The sequence below is a fragment of the Tachysurus vachellii genome, chromosome 7, assembly GCF_030014155.1.
Source record: "Tachysurus vachellii isolate PV-2020 chromosome 7, HZAU_Pvac_v1, whole genome shotgun sequence".
Classification (NCBI taxonomy): domain Eukaryota; kingdom Metazoa; phylum Chordata; class Actinopteri; order Siluriformes; family Bagridae; genus Tachysurus; species Tachysurus vachellii.
This window is the reverse complement of record NC_083466.1, coordinates 15631515-15651717: the sequence shown is the minus strand read 5'-3', so window position 1 is coordinate 15651717 and position 20203 is coordinate 15631515. Positions and strand designations below refer to the sequence as shown.

At 36.3% G+C, this 20203-nt stretch overlaps 1 protein-coding gene across 1 annotated transcript in view; it reads right to left on the bottom strand.

Annotated features, from left to right (window-relative positions):
* Window positions 1–14631: 14631 nt before the first annotated feature.
* stim2b (stromal interaction molecule 2b) overlaps window positions 14632–20203 on the bottom strand; it is a 47130-nt gene continuing 41558 nt past the window's right edge. Inside the window, exons 10-12 of the mRNA XM_060874647.1 lie at window positions 19016–19254; window positions 18737–18920; window positions 14632–18130 (exon numbers count right to left, since the gene is read on the bottom strand). Coding sequence (XP_060730630.1) covers window positions 17605–18130; window positions 18737–18920; window positions 19016–19254 — 949 coding nt within the window. The 3' untranslated portion in view covers window positions 14632–17604. The remainder of the gene's footprint in view (window positions 18131–18736; window positions 18921–19015; window positions 19255–20203) is intronic.

Genomic DNA, 20203 nt, shown 5'->3' with positions numbered 1-20203 from the left:
GTGTGTGTGTGTTTGTGTGTGTGTCTATTTGTTTGTGTGTGTATGTGTGTGTGTGTGTGTGTGTGTGTGTGTGTGTGTTTTGGGATTTCTTCTTTGCTATTATATGTGTAATATGATGTAACATAAAAGCAAGAGATCATTTAAAAATGAAAATACTAACACGTTGGTATTATTGAACATAACACTGAGATAAAGAATCTAACCCAAGCCGAGTGTATTTGCAATATATTGCTGTTTAATTGTGAATTTAACTAGGAAAAAAAATATTTTTCTTAACCCACTTTATTAATTTTTAATAATATTTTTATAATTAATGTCACTTTGTAAAAAAAACAAAAAAAAAACATGCCCAGATAAGAAGGATAAACTACCTAAGAACAGCTCAGTAAATAATTTAATCCACACTAACTCACTAGAGATCCTTGTTTTGATTTATTTAAGCATTTGGTTTTGTACACATTGTTGAAACAAAAAACATTAACAAAAACAATTCTTTCAGAGTATTTATTTTCATTTATTTGGTAAAGGTTTAGATAACAGCACAGTAAATTGCAGTAAATTAAAAATAGATGTTTTAAGAATTATGGTTCTGGTAAAAGTACTATGATATCAAACATTTGAGGAACAGAAATTGGTGTAATACTGCAAAACTATCTATGGCTAAACGTTAAAAATGATCTTAAGCTGCCACAATGTGCAATGCAATCAGTATCCTAGATTAAAACAACGTCTCCTCCTTTGTCCTCTGTGCCCTCAAAAATATAGAGGATATTAAAAGCATCCATTAACAAATCAGAAAAAAAGAAGGCAGGACAGTATCTTCTAAATTAGTTAAAGAGAAGCATGCAACGTGGTTGAGGCATAATCTGTGAATGTTGTGCCGATGTCAACTAGATGTGTTTGTATTCAGTAAATCCTCACTCAGTATTGCCCTCAGACGAGCATTAAACATGCAGGGATAATAACAAGTCATATTTATAAAACACATTACATACATGGTTATATCCATGATCCAATGTGAAGGCTGTGTGTATACTCCATGCTGGATGTTTGATGTGTTTTATTTGTATATTGCCACGTACATTGGAGAGTATTTGGCTGAATATAAAAAACTGATGTGTGTATTGTAATAGATAACAATGATTCTTTGTCATTTAAGTAACTGCACTTGTACAATAAAGCAAATAAGCTTTTAAAATTCATGGAAAGACTTGCATACAGTGCTAACTATAAATAACCTGCATCAGCTGCTCTTCCACAGTCAAGACATGCAAAATATTTGTTGCAACATATATTGCAGTGATTCAGCTAATTATTTTCTTTCTTACTTCTTTCTCGTCAGAAAGAGAAAAGGTGCAAATCAAAACCATGACATGAAATGAAAGGCTTCGGAAAATATAACACCTCTCATTTTCCTTCTTTTGTTGCTGCCTGTATTTCCTTTTCTTCTCACCCTCTCAGGCAGTTTAAGCTTTGAATTTATTCATATTTGTTATATATATTTGTATTAAAGCTTCTTTAAAACTAATCTAACTGCCTGCTATCATACACTACTCATTTCCATAGTAGCCTGCAAAAGAGCTGAGCACAGAAAAAGAAAGCAAAGAAAATGCACCATGCAAAGCTCTGTGGTGTTGTGAAAGAGTGAATTTCACAGGTTTATTACACTGATTCTCTCTCTCTCTCTCCCTCTCTCTCTCTCTCTCTCTCTCTCTCTCTCTCTCCCCCCCCCCCACTAGATTTTGCAGCACGGTTGTGGGGTTTCATGGGGCATTAGCATTAGAACATTTTTGAGGTTGGCCACTGATGTTGGGTTAGGAGGACTACCATACAGTGGACATTAGTGTCACAGTGTCAGTGATTTGGTACTTCATGTAACACAGTGTTAGAGCTTTAGTACTTTATATAATACAGTGTCAGTGATTTGGTACTTCATATAACGCAGTGTCAGAGCTTTAGTACTTTATATAACGCAGTGTCAGAGCTTTAGTACTTTATATAACGCAGTGTCAGAGCTTTAGTACTTTATATAACGCAATGTCAAAGCTTTAGTACTTTATATAACATAGTTTCAGTGCTTTAGTACTTTATATAACATAGTTTCAGTGCTTTAGTACTTTATATAATGCAGTGTGAGTGCTTTAGTACTTTATGTAATGCAGTGTCAGAGCTTTAGTACTTTATATAATGCAGTGTGAGTGCTTTAGTACTTTATATAACGCAGTGTGAGTGCTTTAGTACTTTATGTAACGCAGTGTGAGTGCTTTAGTACTTTATATAACACAGTGTCAGAGCTTTAGTACTTTATATAACACAGTGTCAGTGCTTTAGTATTTTATATAACACAGTGTCAGAGCTTTAGTATTTTATATAACACAGTGTCAGAGCTTTAGTACTTTATATAACACAGTGTCAGAGCTTTAGAAGGTTATATAACAGTGTCAGTGCTTTACTACTTAACACAGTGTCAGAGCTTTAGTACTTTATATAACACAGTGTCAGAGCTTTAGTATTTTATATAACACAGTGTCAGAGCTTTAGTACTTTATATAACACAGTGTAAGAGCTTTAGTACTTTATATAACACAGTGTCAGAGCTTTAGAAGGTTATATAACAGTGTCAGTGCTTTACTACTTAACACAGTGTCAGAGCTTTAGTACTTAGCACAGTGTCAGTGCTTTAGAACGTTATACAGTATAACACAGTGTTAAAGCTTTAGTACTTTACAGTATGTAACGCATTGTCAGTGCTTTACTACTTTATGTAACGTAGTGTCAGAGCTTTACTACTTAACACAGTGTCAGAGCTTTAGTACTTTATTTAATGCATTGTCAGTGCTTTAGTACTTTATATAATGCAGTGTCAGTGCTTTAGAACTTAACACAGTGTCAGAGCTTTAGTACTTAACACAGTGTCAGAGCTTTAGTACTTAACACAGTGTCAGTGCTTTAGTACTTTATATAATGCAGTGTCAGTGCTTTAGTACTTTATATAACACAGTGTCAGTGCTTTAGTACTTTATATAACACAGTGTCAGAGCTTTAGTACTTTATATAACACAGTGTCAGTGCTTTAGTACTTTATATAACACAGTGTCAGAGCTTTAGTACTTTATATAACACAGTGTCAGTGCTTTAGTACTTTATATAATGCAGTGTCAGTGCTTTAGTACTTTATATAACACAGTGTCAGTGCTTTAGTACTTTATATAACACAGTGTCAGAGCTTTAGTACTTTATATAACACAGTGTCAGTGCTTTAGTACTTTATATAACACAGTGTCAATGCTTTAGTACTTTATATAACACAGTGTCAGTGCTTTAGTACTTTATATAACACAGTGTCAATGCTTTAGTACTTTATATAACACAGTGTCAGAGCTTTAGCACTTTATATAACACAGTGTCAGTACTTTAGTACTTTATATAACACAGTGTCAGTGCTTTAGTATTTTATATAATGCAGTGTCAGTGCTTTAGTACTTTATATAATGCAGTGTCAGTGCTTTAGTACTTTATATAACACAGTGTCAATGCTTTAGTACTTTATATAACACAGTGTCAGTGCTTTAGTACTTTATATAACACAGTGTCAATGCTTTAGTACTTTATATAACACAGTGTCAGAGCTTTAGCACTTTATATAACACAGTGTCAGTACTTTAGTACTTTATATAACACAGTGTCAGTGCTTTAGTATTTTATATAATGCAGTGTCAGTGCTTTAGTACTTTATATAATGCAGTGTCAGTGCTTTAGTACTTTATTTAACACAGTGTCACTGCTTTAGTACTTATATAATGCATTGTCAGTGCTTTAGGACTTTATGTAATGTAGTATCTGTTTTAATTGTATGTCTTTCAGCACATTAGTATCATTTTAAGCTCATCAGAATAATTTCAATTTAATTTTATTGGATTCAGCATTTGGACCAAATGCCCTCTTTATAATACATCTCCATATATTTTTTTAATAAACCAAAAGAGACAAAACATGTCTTTGTATACCTAAGGTAATACTAAGGTCAACTGAATTACCTTACTTAGATAGTACTAAAGGAGGTATGTGTGTGTGTATGTGTGTGTGTGTGCGTGTGCTTCAAATGCTGTTGAATAATAGTATTGATCCACTGTCTTCTTATTTCACATACAGTCAAAAAATGTATTCTCATATCTGTGATGGTTTCTTGACAGATGCCTTATCGTGTTTTGAAAGTTTAGACACTACAAAAGATTTTCTTTGTTTCAAAACCTATCTCAATGTTTTTTTTAGCATACTCATGAGAAAGTTTTTTTTTGTTAGTGTTGTGTTATGTTGTAAGTCTGGACTGAATCAGAACAGCTAAGACACAGTGAGTGATTTACTCTGTGTTATCTGTATTTTTGAAAATTCATTCAAAGCCTCCTTTAAATGAAAGTATTATTTGAAATTAGTTCTCAAGCATTACCAGGGCAATTTATATTGGCAGTTGGAGAAGTTGTTAGGAAATTTTGAATAACTTATTTATTTGTTCATTCTTTCCATCTTAATGTCTCCTTTTTACCCCTGCAGTTTTTTTTTGTTTGTTTTTGTTTTGTTTTTTGTCTGAGCTCTTTATGGAACAAGTGTGCCATCTACTGAGAAACAGAATGTTACAAAGAAAAGTCAGTACGGATTAATCCACTTTAACCCCACAATCCCCCCCCCCCCCCCCCCACACACACACAAACATACACATACACGACCATCCATCCCACAGAAGCACACACATATTACAACGTATACACACCCTCCAACATAGAGATATGTGTTGATAATTAGGTGCCTGCACGGGATAAGGACTCTGATCTTGCAAGGTATACCAGTTACACCAACTTCAATGCCAACACAAAAGCAGAGACACTATACATATTGTGAAATTGAGCACCCCTTGGTGGTATGAACTGAGAGGCAAGCTATAGTGCAGGTCATGTGACAGATATCTAATCTAACCTGCAGCAAACACCCAATACCATTTCTGTAGTCCCAAACAAGGACTTCCTTCCGACCACATTAACATTCACTTTACCAAAGAAATGCGATATACAACTCTCTTCCTCAATCCCAGTGCTCTTCTGTGGGCTTATGGTAAGGGCTCCTTATTCCCCAGAAACCCTTACAGTGGGCAGAAAGTGGTGTCAGAGCCTGGGGATAGGGGAAAGGGGGATGGAAATGGATTCTTTTAATAAGGATGGGGAAGTTAAAGGATCACCACATGTATTATTCATACACACTCATCCGCTGAGCTCGCAAAAAGTCCAATAGAAACTCCTGATGTTTGACAGGCCTAGCTCTTTGACACATGGAAGCGCTTTCTCTCGTATAGGAGAAAGGAGATGAAGGAAAAAGGAAAAGTTCATGGCAATATAAAGGGAGATACAAAAGCATGAGAGACAGAAAGAGAAAAAGTGTGAGTGAGGCTGTGATACATGGGGTGCAGGAGGAATAATGAAAGAATAAAAAAAAAAACAGACACTGTCTGTATCTATATTGTTCATTTTTATGACTTCCAGCTTTTTCCTAGGACGTCAAACCCTTTCTCATATTATGTCTTATGTCATATCTTTATCCAGCCATCTGACTATTGCTATTATGAAAAGTTTGTGGCACAAAACAAAATCATGATTTGTTATGGTATGTCTTTTATAGTTGCACTTGTACTGTGGTCATTGTGTCATATTAATAGTAAAGACAGCTAACTGATCTGAACTGATGTGTTTTTGTTCTTTTCTCCATCTCCATCTTGTAGTGCAGATACGATGGAGCAAAGATGTTCAAGTGCAGAGCAAGCCTCTATTATGTTTCCTTGTATTAATGTTTATTAATGTTTAGTGTCGTACCTTGGGTTGGATGTGTTTTATGAGTGGGTTGCTCACAAATTTGTTGCACTGACTTTGATGGAAATATTATTGCAGCTTCAGAAATGTTTGGAAAGATTTTGTAAAAAATACTGCATTATATATTTGAGACAAAAGGTGGTATGTGAAAAATGGTAACAGTACTTCCTTATTCCAATAAATAATAAAGTTGCTACGATATACTGTGTCTGTTTGCAAGAGTATTTTCGTATTTTAATCCTAGAGTATAGGAACATTGTGTAAGAAATAAACACAGTTACATAGAAACTTTAAATATTGAAGTAATACAGTAAAACACCACTACATTCCTATAGACACAACACACCTCTACTGACCTCTACATAGCTTCCCACACCAGTTTATCTCACAACACCTCAGAACACCTCTACATACTCCAGCAAAATTCCTATACACCTCAACACACAGCACCTCTACCCACTCTTCACTCTGCTTCACTCTTTTCTTTATAAAATCATTTAACACACTGTTTACAGTCAACTATCTCTCATAGAACAACCTCCAAGATCCCAATCAAACAAATCTTAGAGACACATTCCACAGAGTCTTCCCTTTTAGCTGTCACCGAGAAGCTAATGCTGCTAGATTAGCCAAAGTGTCATCATCCTCCTTGACCTTTCAGCATTTGACACAATTGAACACAAGACTCTCCTGTCAAACCTCAAGAGTCTTGGAATTGTTGGTACAACTTGGCATTGGTTTGTTCCAATGGGATCCAGATTTACTCCATGCAGAGTCTCCACTGGTGTCCCACAAGGTTCAGTATTCAGCCTATTCATTTTCTCCCTCTATACTCATTCTTTTGGTGAAGTCATTTCCTCACAGAGGTTTTCACACCATTGATCCATATATGACACTCAACTCATTCTCATGTTTCCTCCCTTAAAAACTACTGTCAGATCTCAGCATGTCTGTCAGATCTCATTATGGGTGACAGCTCATCAGCTGAAGCATAATTCCATCGAGACTGAACTGCTGTTCATCCCAGGTAATTCACCCCATGTCATGATTTTGCAAACTTGCTAATCCTACCCTTTGTTACTGCACAAAACCTTATGTTCATCATGGGCAATTATTCTCACACTCTTAGTTTGACATGCTTGTGTTGATTTCTCCTGTATAAAAATCAGAAGAATTTCTATCCACACAGGTCACTCAGGTGCTTGTTAAACCCCTTGTCATTTCTAGACTGGACTACTACAACTCGCCTCTGGCAGATCTGCCTCTGAGATCTACTCTACTCTTTAGACCGATGGTATTCTTAGCCCTAGTGAACCAGTATTGATGTATTCACTGATAAAGACAAAAAAAGCTCTTCTGCCAAAATGCTGTCTGTCAAATTAATTAATGAAGTAAAAATGTAAATGTTAACCTCTACATACTCAACAGACCTAACCACACAACTACACACCTCAGCAAACCTCAACATCTCTCCACATCCCTTTACCACTCATTACATCCACACACTTCATCACACCTTACCACACCTCCACACACCTCACCACATAACAGTAATAACAGTAATATCATGGTAAAGGGTACAGTATAACACACATGACTACTAAAACTACATCACAGACAAATAAGTAATAAATATAGTTATAACCACATTTACCATAAAGGTAATATTTGTGCCTTGATTGACAGGAACATTCCAAAAAAATATCCAAGACATCAAAGTCAGCCATCATCTCTGTAAAGGCAGTAGTTTGAAACTTGAAAAGTTTGAAGTTTGAAAAGTTTAAAACATTTACTGGCTCAGAGTTATAAAATGGAATAGATAAAAGAATGAATGTCTGAAGTAGTGCAAACTTTTTGATTACTTTTTTAGAAAGCACCACCTTGCTAATAAAAAAATCCAAACAGGCAAAGAGGAAAAAGATCTAGCAGAGACAGTTTACATGCAAGTCACCATGGTGTTATGATTTCACTGACAAACTATGAGAAGACTAGCTGAGAAATGTGATGTGAAAAGAAAAAAAATTCAAATAAAATATATACCAACATGGGGGGGCACGGTGGCTTAGTGGTTAGCACGTTTGCCTCACACCTCCAGGGTTGGGGGTTCGATTTCCGCCTTGTGTGTGTGGAGTTTGCATGTTCTCCCCGGTCCAAAGACATGCATGGTAGGTTGATTGGCATCTCTGGAAAATTGTCCGCAGTGTGTGATTGCATGAGTGAATGAGAGTGTGTGTGCCCTGCGATGGGTTGGCACTCCATCCAGGGTGTATCCTGCCTTGATGATCGATGACGCCTGAGATAGGCACAGGCTCCCCGTGACCCGAGGTAGTTCGGATAAGCGGTAGAAGATGAATGAATGAATGAATGAATGAATGAATATAGCAACACAACTGACCTAAACTGTTCAAACTTGTCACCAACCACAAGAGCTCATTTCATTACATTGCCTTGCAGAAGAAAATATATAAACACACGAAACCTAAGACGTTAACAATTTAATTTAGTTGCAGTTGTTAACCAAATGAAATCTTAGCTTGACCCTAATAAGTATTAGAGCACTTACTAACATACTGAACACTGTATAAGATCTTATTTGTGATTAAAAACTAAATTTGAAGATTCTGACTGAAACCTGGAAATATTTCAGAAGAAGCAGCTTTCATGCTTGATTTTATCCGCTCTGAACAGGAGGGAAAGGAGGGCCATAGTCTGCCTTATTCATGTCTCATACTTTTTTGCAAAGCCATTTCATGCAAAAAGGTTTTAGAGTTTTATTTAAGTCAAGAAGCAGTGCTCATAATGGTTGTTCATTAATCCAAGTACTCACCAACCAACCTATCCGTAATATAATCCGTATACAGTATCAATCGTGGTAGGATTATCCCGACAGACGATTTCATTTTTTTATGTTGACATGTAAAGCCTCTGAGAATTGAATCCATGCAACTTTTGAGCACATTTGATTTTATTCAGCACATAGCATGTCTCACAGAAATCATAGTCACACCCTAGGTTTAGTCATCTCAAAGGGTTTAGCCATCACTAGAGTTGATTTTGGATGTTGCCCGCTTAGATCACTTTTTTTCAAATGGTATGATTTTCTGTTCACATGAAAGGTGGAGTAAAAATTAATTAGCACTTTCACTAATGCTCTACATTCTAATCCTGTCTTGCATGTAAACTCAACAGTGCATGATATGATCAGTGATTTTAATTTTAGATTATGATCTATTTTAGATCAAAACCAGAAAAAAAAAATCAAATAAAAAAGTGGAATCCTTTGACTACTGCACATCAAACTAACTATTCACTATGAAGTGTTTTAGAAATTCTAACATTTATAATATGTTCAAAATTTGTAAATAACAACACACACAAATCACGAGTTCTCTTTTCAGTGACTGATTGTTCCTAAATCAACAATGATTCTCACATGTCAAATATTCAGGGATAATTTACAATTATAGAAATACCTAGATTCTATTTTTACTCTAAACTAAACCAATTAAATTTATTTGATTTGTGCTTTTAATACTTCACATTGTCTCAAAGCAGTTTTACAGAAGTGTAGAAACAGAATAAAAATGAAGTTTAAAATTAAGTTACTATTTTATCTCCCTGAGATGATATGAGGAAGAAACCTTGAGAGGAACCCATCATCATTTGGGTGACACTGAACAGAAAATAACGTAAATGTGAATAATGTACTTTATACAACAGTTTGTAGTTAAGTGGATATAGCACAGTTTATGAAGCTACATTCATCCACCTGTATACATCCTATTCAACTTTTTTAAGAAAGTTGTCTTTGTGTATGAGACATCTAGACTAGAAATAGCCAACTTGCCAGACACACTGAAAATAACAGTTATGAGACTTTTTCTGAAAAAACAACCTTTTTTCCTCACTCAGCAAATAGACCAATCTGAAATCTTCTATTTCTGTCTTCTCACAGTTATAATCATCATCATCATCATCATCATCATCATCACTATCATCATCTAAGTTTCCAGTTTGGCTTCAGATCTGATCACAACACTAAAAAGCATTAGTGAAAGTAATAAATGCAGGCCATAGTTTTGGATGTAACCTAAATAACTATACTGTAGGTTAAAGAACACATTTTTAAAAGATTGGATGGTCTATCTGGGACTGTGTTAAACTGGTTTTCTACTTATTTAACTGAAAGACAGTATTTTTGTTTCATGCCATGGTGTATTATCATGCTGGATGTAGAGGGATGCAAAGGGATGCACATGATCAGCAACAATACTCAAATAGTCTGTAGCGTTCAAGTGATTAATTGGTATCAACGGACCCACAGAGTGCAAAGAAAACATTCGCCACACCATTACACCACCTCCACCAGCCTGCACTGTTGACACAAGGAAGGTTGGATTCATGGATTCATGCAGTTAAAGACAAATTCTGATCTATCATCTGTGTCCATCAGCAGATATCCAGATTCATCAGACTAGGCTACATTGTCCAGTCTCCTACAGTCCAGTTATGAATAACCACTGCAGTCTCGGGTTTCTGTTCTTGTCTGACAGAAGTGGAACCCGACTTGGTCTTCTGCCTCAAGATTCAACATGCTGTGCATTTTTTAGATGGTTTTCTGCTCACCACGATTGAACAAATTGGTTAACTAAGTTATTGTAGTCTTTCTGTCAATTCAAACCATTCTGTCCATTCTCCTTTTATCTCACTCATCAGCAAGGAGTTTCCATTTGCAGAACTGCTGCTCACTGAACATTTTGCCTTTATTGCATCATTCTGAGAGATAGTTGTGTGTGAAAGTCAAAGGAGATCTAAATCCAAAGGAGAAATATTCACACCAGCCTTCTGACACCACCAATAATGTCACAGACAAAATCAATGAGATCAAATTTTATCTGTATTTTGATGGTTGATGTAAACACTTCCTGAAGCTGCATGAATTTATACACTGCTGCTATACGATTGGCTGATTTACCTAATTGCATGAATGTGTAGGTGTTCCTAATAAAGTGCCTTATAAAACAGACCAGGAAATCGAGTGTGACAGACAAAAAAAAGTTAAATCTTGGTGTAATTCAGGACTTTTATTCATCTTTTAAACTGAAAATTAATAATGTTAGTAAAGGTGTACAGCTTGGGTCAGACCCTATATCCGGTTACAAAATGCCAAGAAATTGAGCTGTGTTTTTGTGTTCTTTCTTGACTGTTGTAATGCATTGCTAACAGGACTATAACAAACTCACTACAACTGGTGCAAAATACAGAAGGGAAAGCAAGGTCATATTAGACCAGTTTTATCATCACCTTCACTGGCTGCATGTTTCCTTTAGAATTAACTATATTTCATACATCTCTGAGTCCCTGATCATTTATGTGTTAAATCTTGTCTTCTATCTAGTGCTAGCCTTCTCCATATTCAATGTATGAAACTTTAAACAAGTGGTGAAGCATCCTTTTGTTTCTAATTCACACCAACCATCTCGAACACATTATAATTACACATCTGTGAGCATTCTTTATGTGTGCGTTCATTCAGTCCACGAATTCTCACTCTCAAATGCTGAGCCACTGGAAAGAAACTAAAACCGTGTGACACGAATAAAATAGAAACATTCACTTTCCATCCTCTCACATTTTCTGTTTCTGAAGGCTCTCTATAGGGTTCATGCAGTAGCTGAGCTGAAGCACGCATCTTCCTGAGAGTGCATCAAAATGTGTGTGTATGAAATGTGGAGGTAAGAAGGAAAAATGCTCTCATTATTCTCGTCAGCCGTGCTGTCTGTCAGGAGCTAGTCACCAGCTATTAACCTTAGCGTACGTCAGCAGAATCTCACTCTCTCTTACCTTTTCTATTTTCTACATTTGACTCTCAGTTTTTCTTCGTCGATGTGCTCATCATCAGCGCTTCTGAATGTCATTCCTGTGGAAGTCTACCACACAGTCTACTAAAAGTCCCCATACTGTACTGTATATAGGGGGAAATAACCACTTTTTTAGCAAAATGTTTAAATTATTAGTTTATAATAATTTTCTCAGGGTTATTTTAAGAATTAATTTGAAGAAAGAAGAAAGTATTGAAATGATTTTTATGGCTGAATGGGGAAGTTGTCAACAACAAGGTCGTGATGGACTTCAACAAGAAACATTTGCAAGCCCATCACACACGAAGCTGTTGGCAAAATTGTTCACAATTTCAAAAAGATAGATGTGTCTCACCTGAGAAGTGGACGTACATAAACACCTAGTGACGAAGGCACAATCAATATGGTGCTGGTGTCCATAGTCCCCTATACATGAAGACTTTTTGGGCACCTTTTAGATTTGGTTATTCACAGATCAGTTACCAGATTGTGGCTTTATCTTGGACATCTCTAATCTGAATCATATAAAATCAATTATTGATTGTCATGTGGCAAGAAATTACATGCCAGTGATTTGACTGATACTGCAAACTTCACATTTACTTACATGCCAAGTGTTCAGTTTGTATTTAAGACCACGCTTAGTGTTCCACCTCAGCAGAACATCACTGCCATCTACTGCTGAAGATGCTTCTCTTTTTTCTTGCTTTATCTCTCCCCAATATAGCATCGTTTCCTCTCAAACATCTCGAAACATCTTTCTTTATGAATTATATGTTAGATGTGATCTTTCCCACACACATTTATATACATCTATATTTATTTTTTTATATAAGTTCTTGTATATTTTCCTAATTATTAGAGATTGTGATTATACAGTGTCTGACTACTTCCTGTCTCGAAAGCTTAGATTTCAACCCAAACTAATTAATAGATTTCCCACAAAAAAAAAAAAGGAAACAATAAATGGTAAATAGTCTAATAGCTTAGCTCTTTATTGAGGAGAGTTAAACCACATTTTTTGTTGTCTTTTTACAGTATTCAAATATTCACACAGCAAATTTGGGGCGGAAAATAACATTTATAACAGTATAACTACTCCATCTATGAACACTGACATTGGGAGTTCAGTTTAATATCAGAAATATACAGAAATATCAAAATTCTAATTTAGCATTCACTGGTCAACCCTAATGCATAACCCTAAAAAACTGCAAGCCTGTGACTTTATATGAAATGTGAAATTTCACTTAAATAACACTTCCATCTTGTGTAAACACTGCTTTGTTATTTAATATCAGTAATATTCAAGCTCCTTGTGGAAGAAGTAAATTAAAGTCAATTGCTAGTTGTTGTTTTTTATTCAGTAAAAGCCATTCTCCAATTAGCCTAAAGACTGCTGATGGGTCTGCACCATTCCAGCAACAATTCCACTCATATTTAGTCTTGTGCTCCATCCCAAAAGTGGAATTGAGATAAGTGCAGTCTTACAGTATGAATAAACTCTCAACTCTATTGACACTCTGTATACGGGAATTAATATAGTCTTACTTTCTTTTCCACTGTATTAATAGAATAAGACTGTGATAAATGTCAGTAGTATGTGTCCTAATTGTTAAAAGCCAGCCAAAGCCCTAGTCATGTCATGCTGTGTGTAATGGCTGCCACAGTTCTAAAATGCCAAGTAACATTTTACTACAAATGGCAGCACACTGTTTTGACAGTCTAATGCTTAGTATGAGCGTATGCATTTTTGAACATATCTGTAATCGTTTAACTTAATGTTAATCAATTTTAATGAGTTCGGCATTCATGTTTACGGTGCAATTTTTGATGCTTTATGAACAGCTCATTGTCCAAATCCTTTCTTAATCAATATGAAATGGAGCTGCATTGCATACTCTGTATTTTTATTCGAATCCCTGATTGTGATTGTGTTACAATTGCCCGCAAGGGCATTTTTAAATATTAAATCAGTTCTTTCATGTCCTGTCTTGTGGTAGCCTAGTGGTTATGGTGTTGGACTATCGATCAGGTGGTCACAAGCTCAAATCCCAGGTCCACCAAGTTGCCACTGCTGGGACCCCTGAGCAAGGTCCTTAACCCTTAATTGATCAGTTGTATAAAATGAAATAAAAATTTAAGTCGCTCCGGATAAGGGCATCTGCCAAACGCTATGAATGTACCAAGCAGATTGTAGACATTTGGCAACCACTGAACTTCCTAAAACTCAGAATTAACCATTGTACCACAGGAGTATTATAATAAACAGAAGATAGGAAATTTCATTATGCAATAAGTAGATGAAACAGTGATGAAAGATGCTGTACTGATGCAATATCAAAGGATCCTCATTCAAATCTTTAGTTCCACCCTTAATATAACAAACCAGATAGAATGAAAGTGCTGAAGGCAAGCAATCCTGGACCTCTAGTATCTCTGCAGTGCACAATTTAGTGTTTTCCCTACTCTCAATACACCTGGTTCATCTTAGAATCCAAAATATAAAAGCCCTATATAAAAGTGCTCTTGAAATCTAAATGGGTTCATTAGAGCTCAGAAAACATTCAAATGTGAAGTGGCTGAGTACTACAGGAACAAGATGGAGAAACACTGCTCTAAAGCTTTGACCTAATAGAGACGTGAAGTGGACTTACTTTGGAGTTTTCTCTATTTCTGAACAAATGTGTATAAACGGTTTCAGACTTTTCAATGATAGAATTGGTGTGTATGTGTGCATACATTTTTGGGGTTGAAGCATAATACAGTAGCTGAATGAAAACATTGCCATTCAAAAAATTATAGGAATTGTGCAGACGTGTCTGGATTTTCTCAGCTTTCACAACACTGAGGTAAGAAAAGTACAAACCCAGTCCTTTCTGTAATCTTAAACATTCATAGCTTGTTATACAAAGTGGCTTATAAATATTTTTATTCATCTGAAATCAGAAATAGTTCACTATGATCATACCTACTGAGCCCTGTTTCTTTTTACTTTTAAAACAGTTTAACTAATGTAAAGGCATACACACCATAGACATTTCCCATTGTGATGCCCTTAGCCAGGTGCACATTCATGATAAATAGGTGTTTAGTTTTCCAACATTGTTGTACATTGTCCATGGTTAAGTGATGGCTTCAGGATGACTCAGACTCTCACACATGAGACACTTTATAAATAACAGTAAAATAATAGCCTGTGACAATGTTTGTCAAAATAACATAAGTGCTAGGCTATGAGTTACAGTGCGTGAGGATGAGGATTGTGATCACAGTGATGGTTAGGCCCTTGAAACAGAGCATTCAAGGAATAGGTGTTATTAATGGGTTGTTAAAATTTGCATATGCATATATAAAATACAGAGTCCTTCCACACATTACAAACGCAGGTTTGACAGTTCAGAAAAAAATCTATCTGAGCATCATTGTCATGGGAAAAAAAGTATGCACTGAAGAATAGATAAACTAAGAAGCATAAAATGCATCAAATCATTTTGGCTCCCTCGATTTATTACTTTTTTGCGCTTCTCTTCTATGTATCTAAATGTACTGTTACTCTGCAAAAAAAAAAAAAAAAAAAAAAAGCAGCCCTTTCCATTTCAGGAAAGCAGTAGTGCAACAACCTTTAGCAGGATTTTTGGTAGCACTTGATCTGCAGCAGTCATTATGCCCTTATAACATAGTCTGTTATACAGCTTATGCATGCTGTTATAAAGGTCATTTGGAGTAAATCAAAAAGACCTTCATTTTTATTTGCTTAAATATTACTTCAGAGCCGTGCTCACCGTGCTCGCGACTGTATTATTCAGGCATTATGACTGTCTGTCTGCTTGACAATAAATGCTACCTCTGTCTTACCTTTTTTTCTTACCTTAAAGGTAATTAGTCAAGTACAGGGGCTCGGAGACATCAGTAAACAGGAAATGATATAGAGCTGAAAGCCCACATTCAACCCTACATCTTCACAATTATGGGCTCTTTTTGTTTTCACCTCCAGAACTTTAGAGCCAAAGTGATCACTTTTATGATCCAAAGCAAAAAAAAACAAACAAAAAAAAATGATTTATGTTCATCATTATTTATCCACCAATTAAGAAAGAAGTTGACATTGTTGAGGTGGATAGGCAAAAGGCACCAAGATTTATGACAGTGGAGCATAAATTACCTTGCATAAGTATTCACCCTCCTCGTTACAGCCTAGAACTCAAATGAGCTTTATTGGGATTATATGCAGAAAATCTACACAAAAAAAGCCCATATTGTTCAAGTGGAGGCGAATGTTTATGTAATCTCTGAAAGTATTTACAAGTGTTGTGATGACACTCTGTTGCTGTGAAATTAATTCTAGTGAATATTAGTTGTAGTGAAACCAGTTGCCTTTAGAAGGCACATAATTAGTTTAATGGAGTTCGGCTGTGTGCAATTATATGATCATATGATAGCAATTTAACTACACCTGTTCCTGGAAGGCATCAGATTCAGTAAAGCAGAAACTTAAACAGCATTAAAAAAAAACACAAGAAGCTAATAAAACAGGTCTGGGAAACATTCTGGGAACGTATCAGTCAGGGTAATTAAAAGAGATCTCAAATAGTTGAAAATCCTGCAAAACAATTGTATAGCCATTATTTAAATAACGGGAAGAATAGGGTACAAATTTGATTTTGCCAAGAGAAGATCATTCACCAAATGGTAAAAGAAGGCATTAATCAGAGAATTAACCAAAAAGCCAAGGGTAAAACCAAATTCTAGAAATCCCCAAAAATGGGCTCTATGGCTAAGAGTTTGCCAAAAGACAAAAGACTAAAAGTTGGGGACTAAAATCTTTTTATTTCAAGTGCTGTGTTTAGAGGAAACCCAAAACTGAGAACACCATCCACACAGAGAAGCATGGTGATGGGAGCATCATGTTGAAAGTTGCCTTTGGCCTCTTGCTTGCTTCTCCCTCTAATAGCCTTCCATTTTTAATAACGTTTTTAATGATACTATTTGGGTTGTTCACAGTTTGGGATATGTCTATCTAAATCCTGATACTATTCCTCTCACTGGTTCCTTCTTAAACAGGGGTGTTTATATTGAGTGCAAACAACACATGAACTGAACACAGCTTGAATTTAACTCCACTAAACTAATTATACTACACTAGAACTGATTTACATGTTTCACAGCAACAGTGGAAAATACTAATGTAATCACAGCTTTTACATGATATACTCGAATGTCAATATTATGGCTATTTTGTGTAGATTTATGACATATAATCCAAATATTCATGGCAGTTTCAAGTTATACTAGAAAATGGAAAAGATCAAGGAAGGCAAATACTTATGTAACGCCCTGTATATATCGTATACAGCATTTTCGTTTTCGTTATCACTTTTGAAATGGGACTAAATTTGCAAAGTAGGACTTTTATTGGTTTATTACTTACACAAACAAGCTTTTCAAATGAACAGTTATCCATAAGTTATGGAAGAGATGATGTATTTCTTATAAAGTATGTTATTCTTGAATATCTTTTATTACATTGTTTGTTAGCTAAATTTTTTTTGTTTGGTGCTTTATGATGATCCAACTCTTGACAGTCAACCCTAAAACCAGACAGAAGTGCACAGTTCTTTAGTTAAAAAAAAAAAAAAAAAAAAAAAAAAAAAAAATTTGACTTTTGACCATTTGTAATGTTTGAATGACAACATACTAGTCCGACTGGATTATAAAGGCTTCCAACCCAGGATAGCACCTAGTCGGAGCTACATTCTGTTTTAATAAAAATAAAATATAAAAAAAGAAAGGAAACTAAACATTTTGGGATCTGGTTGAAAGTCCATTCGTTTTTTTAATTGTTTAAGGCTATTTTATGTCTTCATCTGATTTTACTCTCCTTTCCTTCATTGCTTTTTGCTCTTCTTGAATAAGCTTTTGATTTTTGAGCGCTTTTTCTCAGGGTTGTCGCAGGAGTCTGGAGGACTGGAGGAAGACAGGAGCTGTTTGGCCTCTTTGCTTGTCTTTCCCTCCATGTCTAGAGAGCTTAGCGAGGTGTAACGTCCCTCTGGGGGCGTCCCGCCAGCAGGCAACTGGCCCAAGCTGTATGACTTCTCCAGCATGCCGTTATAAGCTGCCACCTTAGTGGCAGGGTGAAAGGTCAAACTCTGGGATTCTGGTATAGCAGAAGAACGAGTGAGGTCAGGAGAGTCCTTGTGGATTGAGGTGGTATCAATGGAAGATGAAGCTGGAAGTGATGAGATGGTGGCTTCCAAGGCAGTGGCTTGTGCTTCCTGAGCCAACAAGAGGAGTTCATCACGGGAGATCTTCCGCTGTGGTGTTTCTGATCCTTGAGTGCAGGAGCTGGACATCTGCTTCCTTCCAATGGAGGAACTCAGAGAGTCTGAATCTGAACATGTGTCCTGAGAGTCTCTGTGGGCCAGACACAATTTTAAGTCACATACCCAGATTTTAAGTCGGTAGCTTTTACATACAGCCTCCTCATGTGTTCCTGTTGCAGTCCCTATTCAAAAGTACTGGAACAGCAAGGCATTTATTTATTTATTTTTGTTTTCAATAGCTCTGTCAGATTTTATCTTTTCTCAGCTAAAAAAAAAATTGAGCGCTTGCTGGTTTTCACATTAGTTTATCCATTGTGAAACCCAGGCCTCAAACCAAGAGTAGATCTCTAAAGCTATTCAACTGCTATCAGTCTAACAGGGCACATAAACCAAATGAAGCAAAATGTGCCATGTTCTAAATTGTTTAAACACACCTCATTGTAAATGTCAGGAAATTCGGATTTACTGCCTCATATTCAGCTTTTAATCATAATGTTTAGCCAAAACAAAAGAGTTGGCCTTTGTCATTCCAGTATTTCTGAGGAGATGTTACACAAACACACACAGACAACATCACATACAACATTACATATATAGGCACCTACAATTATTTCAACTGATATTAAATACACAATACATTTTTTTGTTTTAGTTTTACGTTACAGTACAACAACAAATGTAAGGGAGAACGCTATACCTTTTTGTGTCGACAGTGAAAAAAATGTGTTCGTCTTCTGGCTCTGGTCTGTAGATGCCTGGCACTGAGGCCATAGACAGCAGGTCAGGATCAGCTGAGACAATAGAAGCTTGGTGAGAAATGAGACTCCGTCGAGAACGACACAAACTGCTGTTACGCAGCAGAGGAGGACGAGCCAGTGGAGCTACAGAGGAGGAAGAAGACTGTTTAAAAATCTTAAATAAAAACAAGATTAGTGTTTAATGACTTCAAGCAATAAAGACTGGCAGAAGTTCTCACAGTTAAACTGTGGGACGATGGGGGGCGTGTCCTCATCCACATCATCCACTCCCCCTGCAATGGGGTAGGGAGGAAGTGACATGCGTGGCATCACCACCCAGCTGTGCTCTGAGTAGAGAGATGCACTCAAGCTTGGCAGACCTGAGTTCTGCACCACAGGAAACCCACAAAGTCTTTCAATCTGCTGCCAGCGATGAAGACGCTCACGTAGACATGCTGTCACCTCAGACAGGGCCTTCCTATACCACACACAACCAAACACAATACAGAGAGATCAGACACAGAAACAACCAAACACAATACAGTGAGATCAGACACACAACCAAACACAATACAGTGAGATCAGACACACAACCAAACACAATACAGAGAGATCAGACACAGAAACAACCAAACACAATACAGAGAGATCAGATGCACACAACCAAACACAATACAGTGAGATCAGACACACAACCAAACACAATACAGAGAGATCAGACGCACACAACACAGAGAGATCAGACGCACACAACCAAACACAATACAGAGAGATCAGACACAGAAACAACCAAACACAATACAGAGAGATCAGACGCACACAACCAAACACAATACAGTGAGATCAGACACACACAACCAAACACAATACAGTGAGATCAGACACATACACACACACAACAAATCACAATACAAAAATATCAGATACACACACACAACCAAACAATACAAAAATATCAGACACACACACAACCAAACAATACAAAAATATCAGACACACACACAACCAAACACAATACAGTGAGATCAGACACACACACAACCAAACACAATATAGAGAGATCAGACACACACACAAACAAAATACAGAGAGATCAGACACACACACAACCAAACACAATACAGTGAGATCAGACACACACAACCAAACACAATACAGAGAGATCAGACACACACAACCAAACACAATACAGTGAGATCAGACACATACACACACACAACAAATCACAATACAAAAATATCAGATACACACACAACCAAACACAACACAAAAATATCAGATACACACACACAACCAAACACAATACAGTGAGATCAGACACACACACAACCAAACACAATACAGTGAGATCAGACACACACAACCAAACACAATACAGTGAGATCAGACACACACACAACCAAACAAAATACAGTGAGATCAGACAC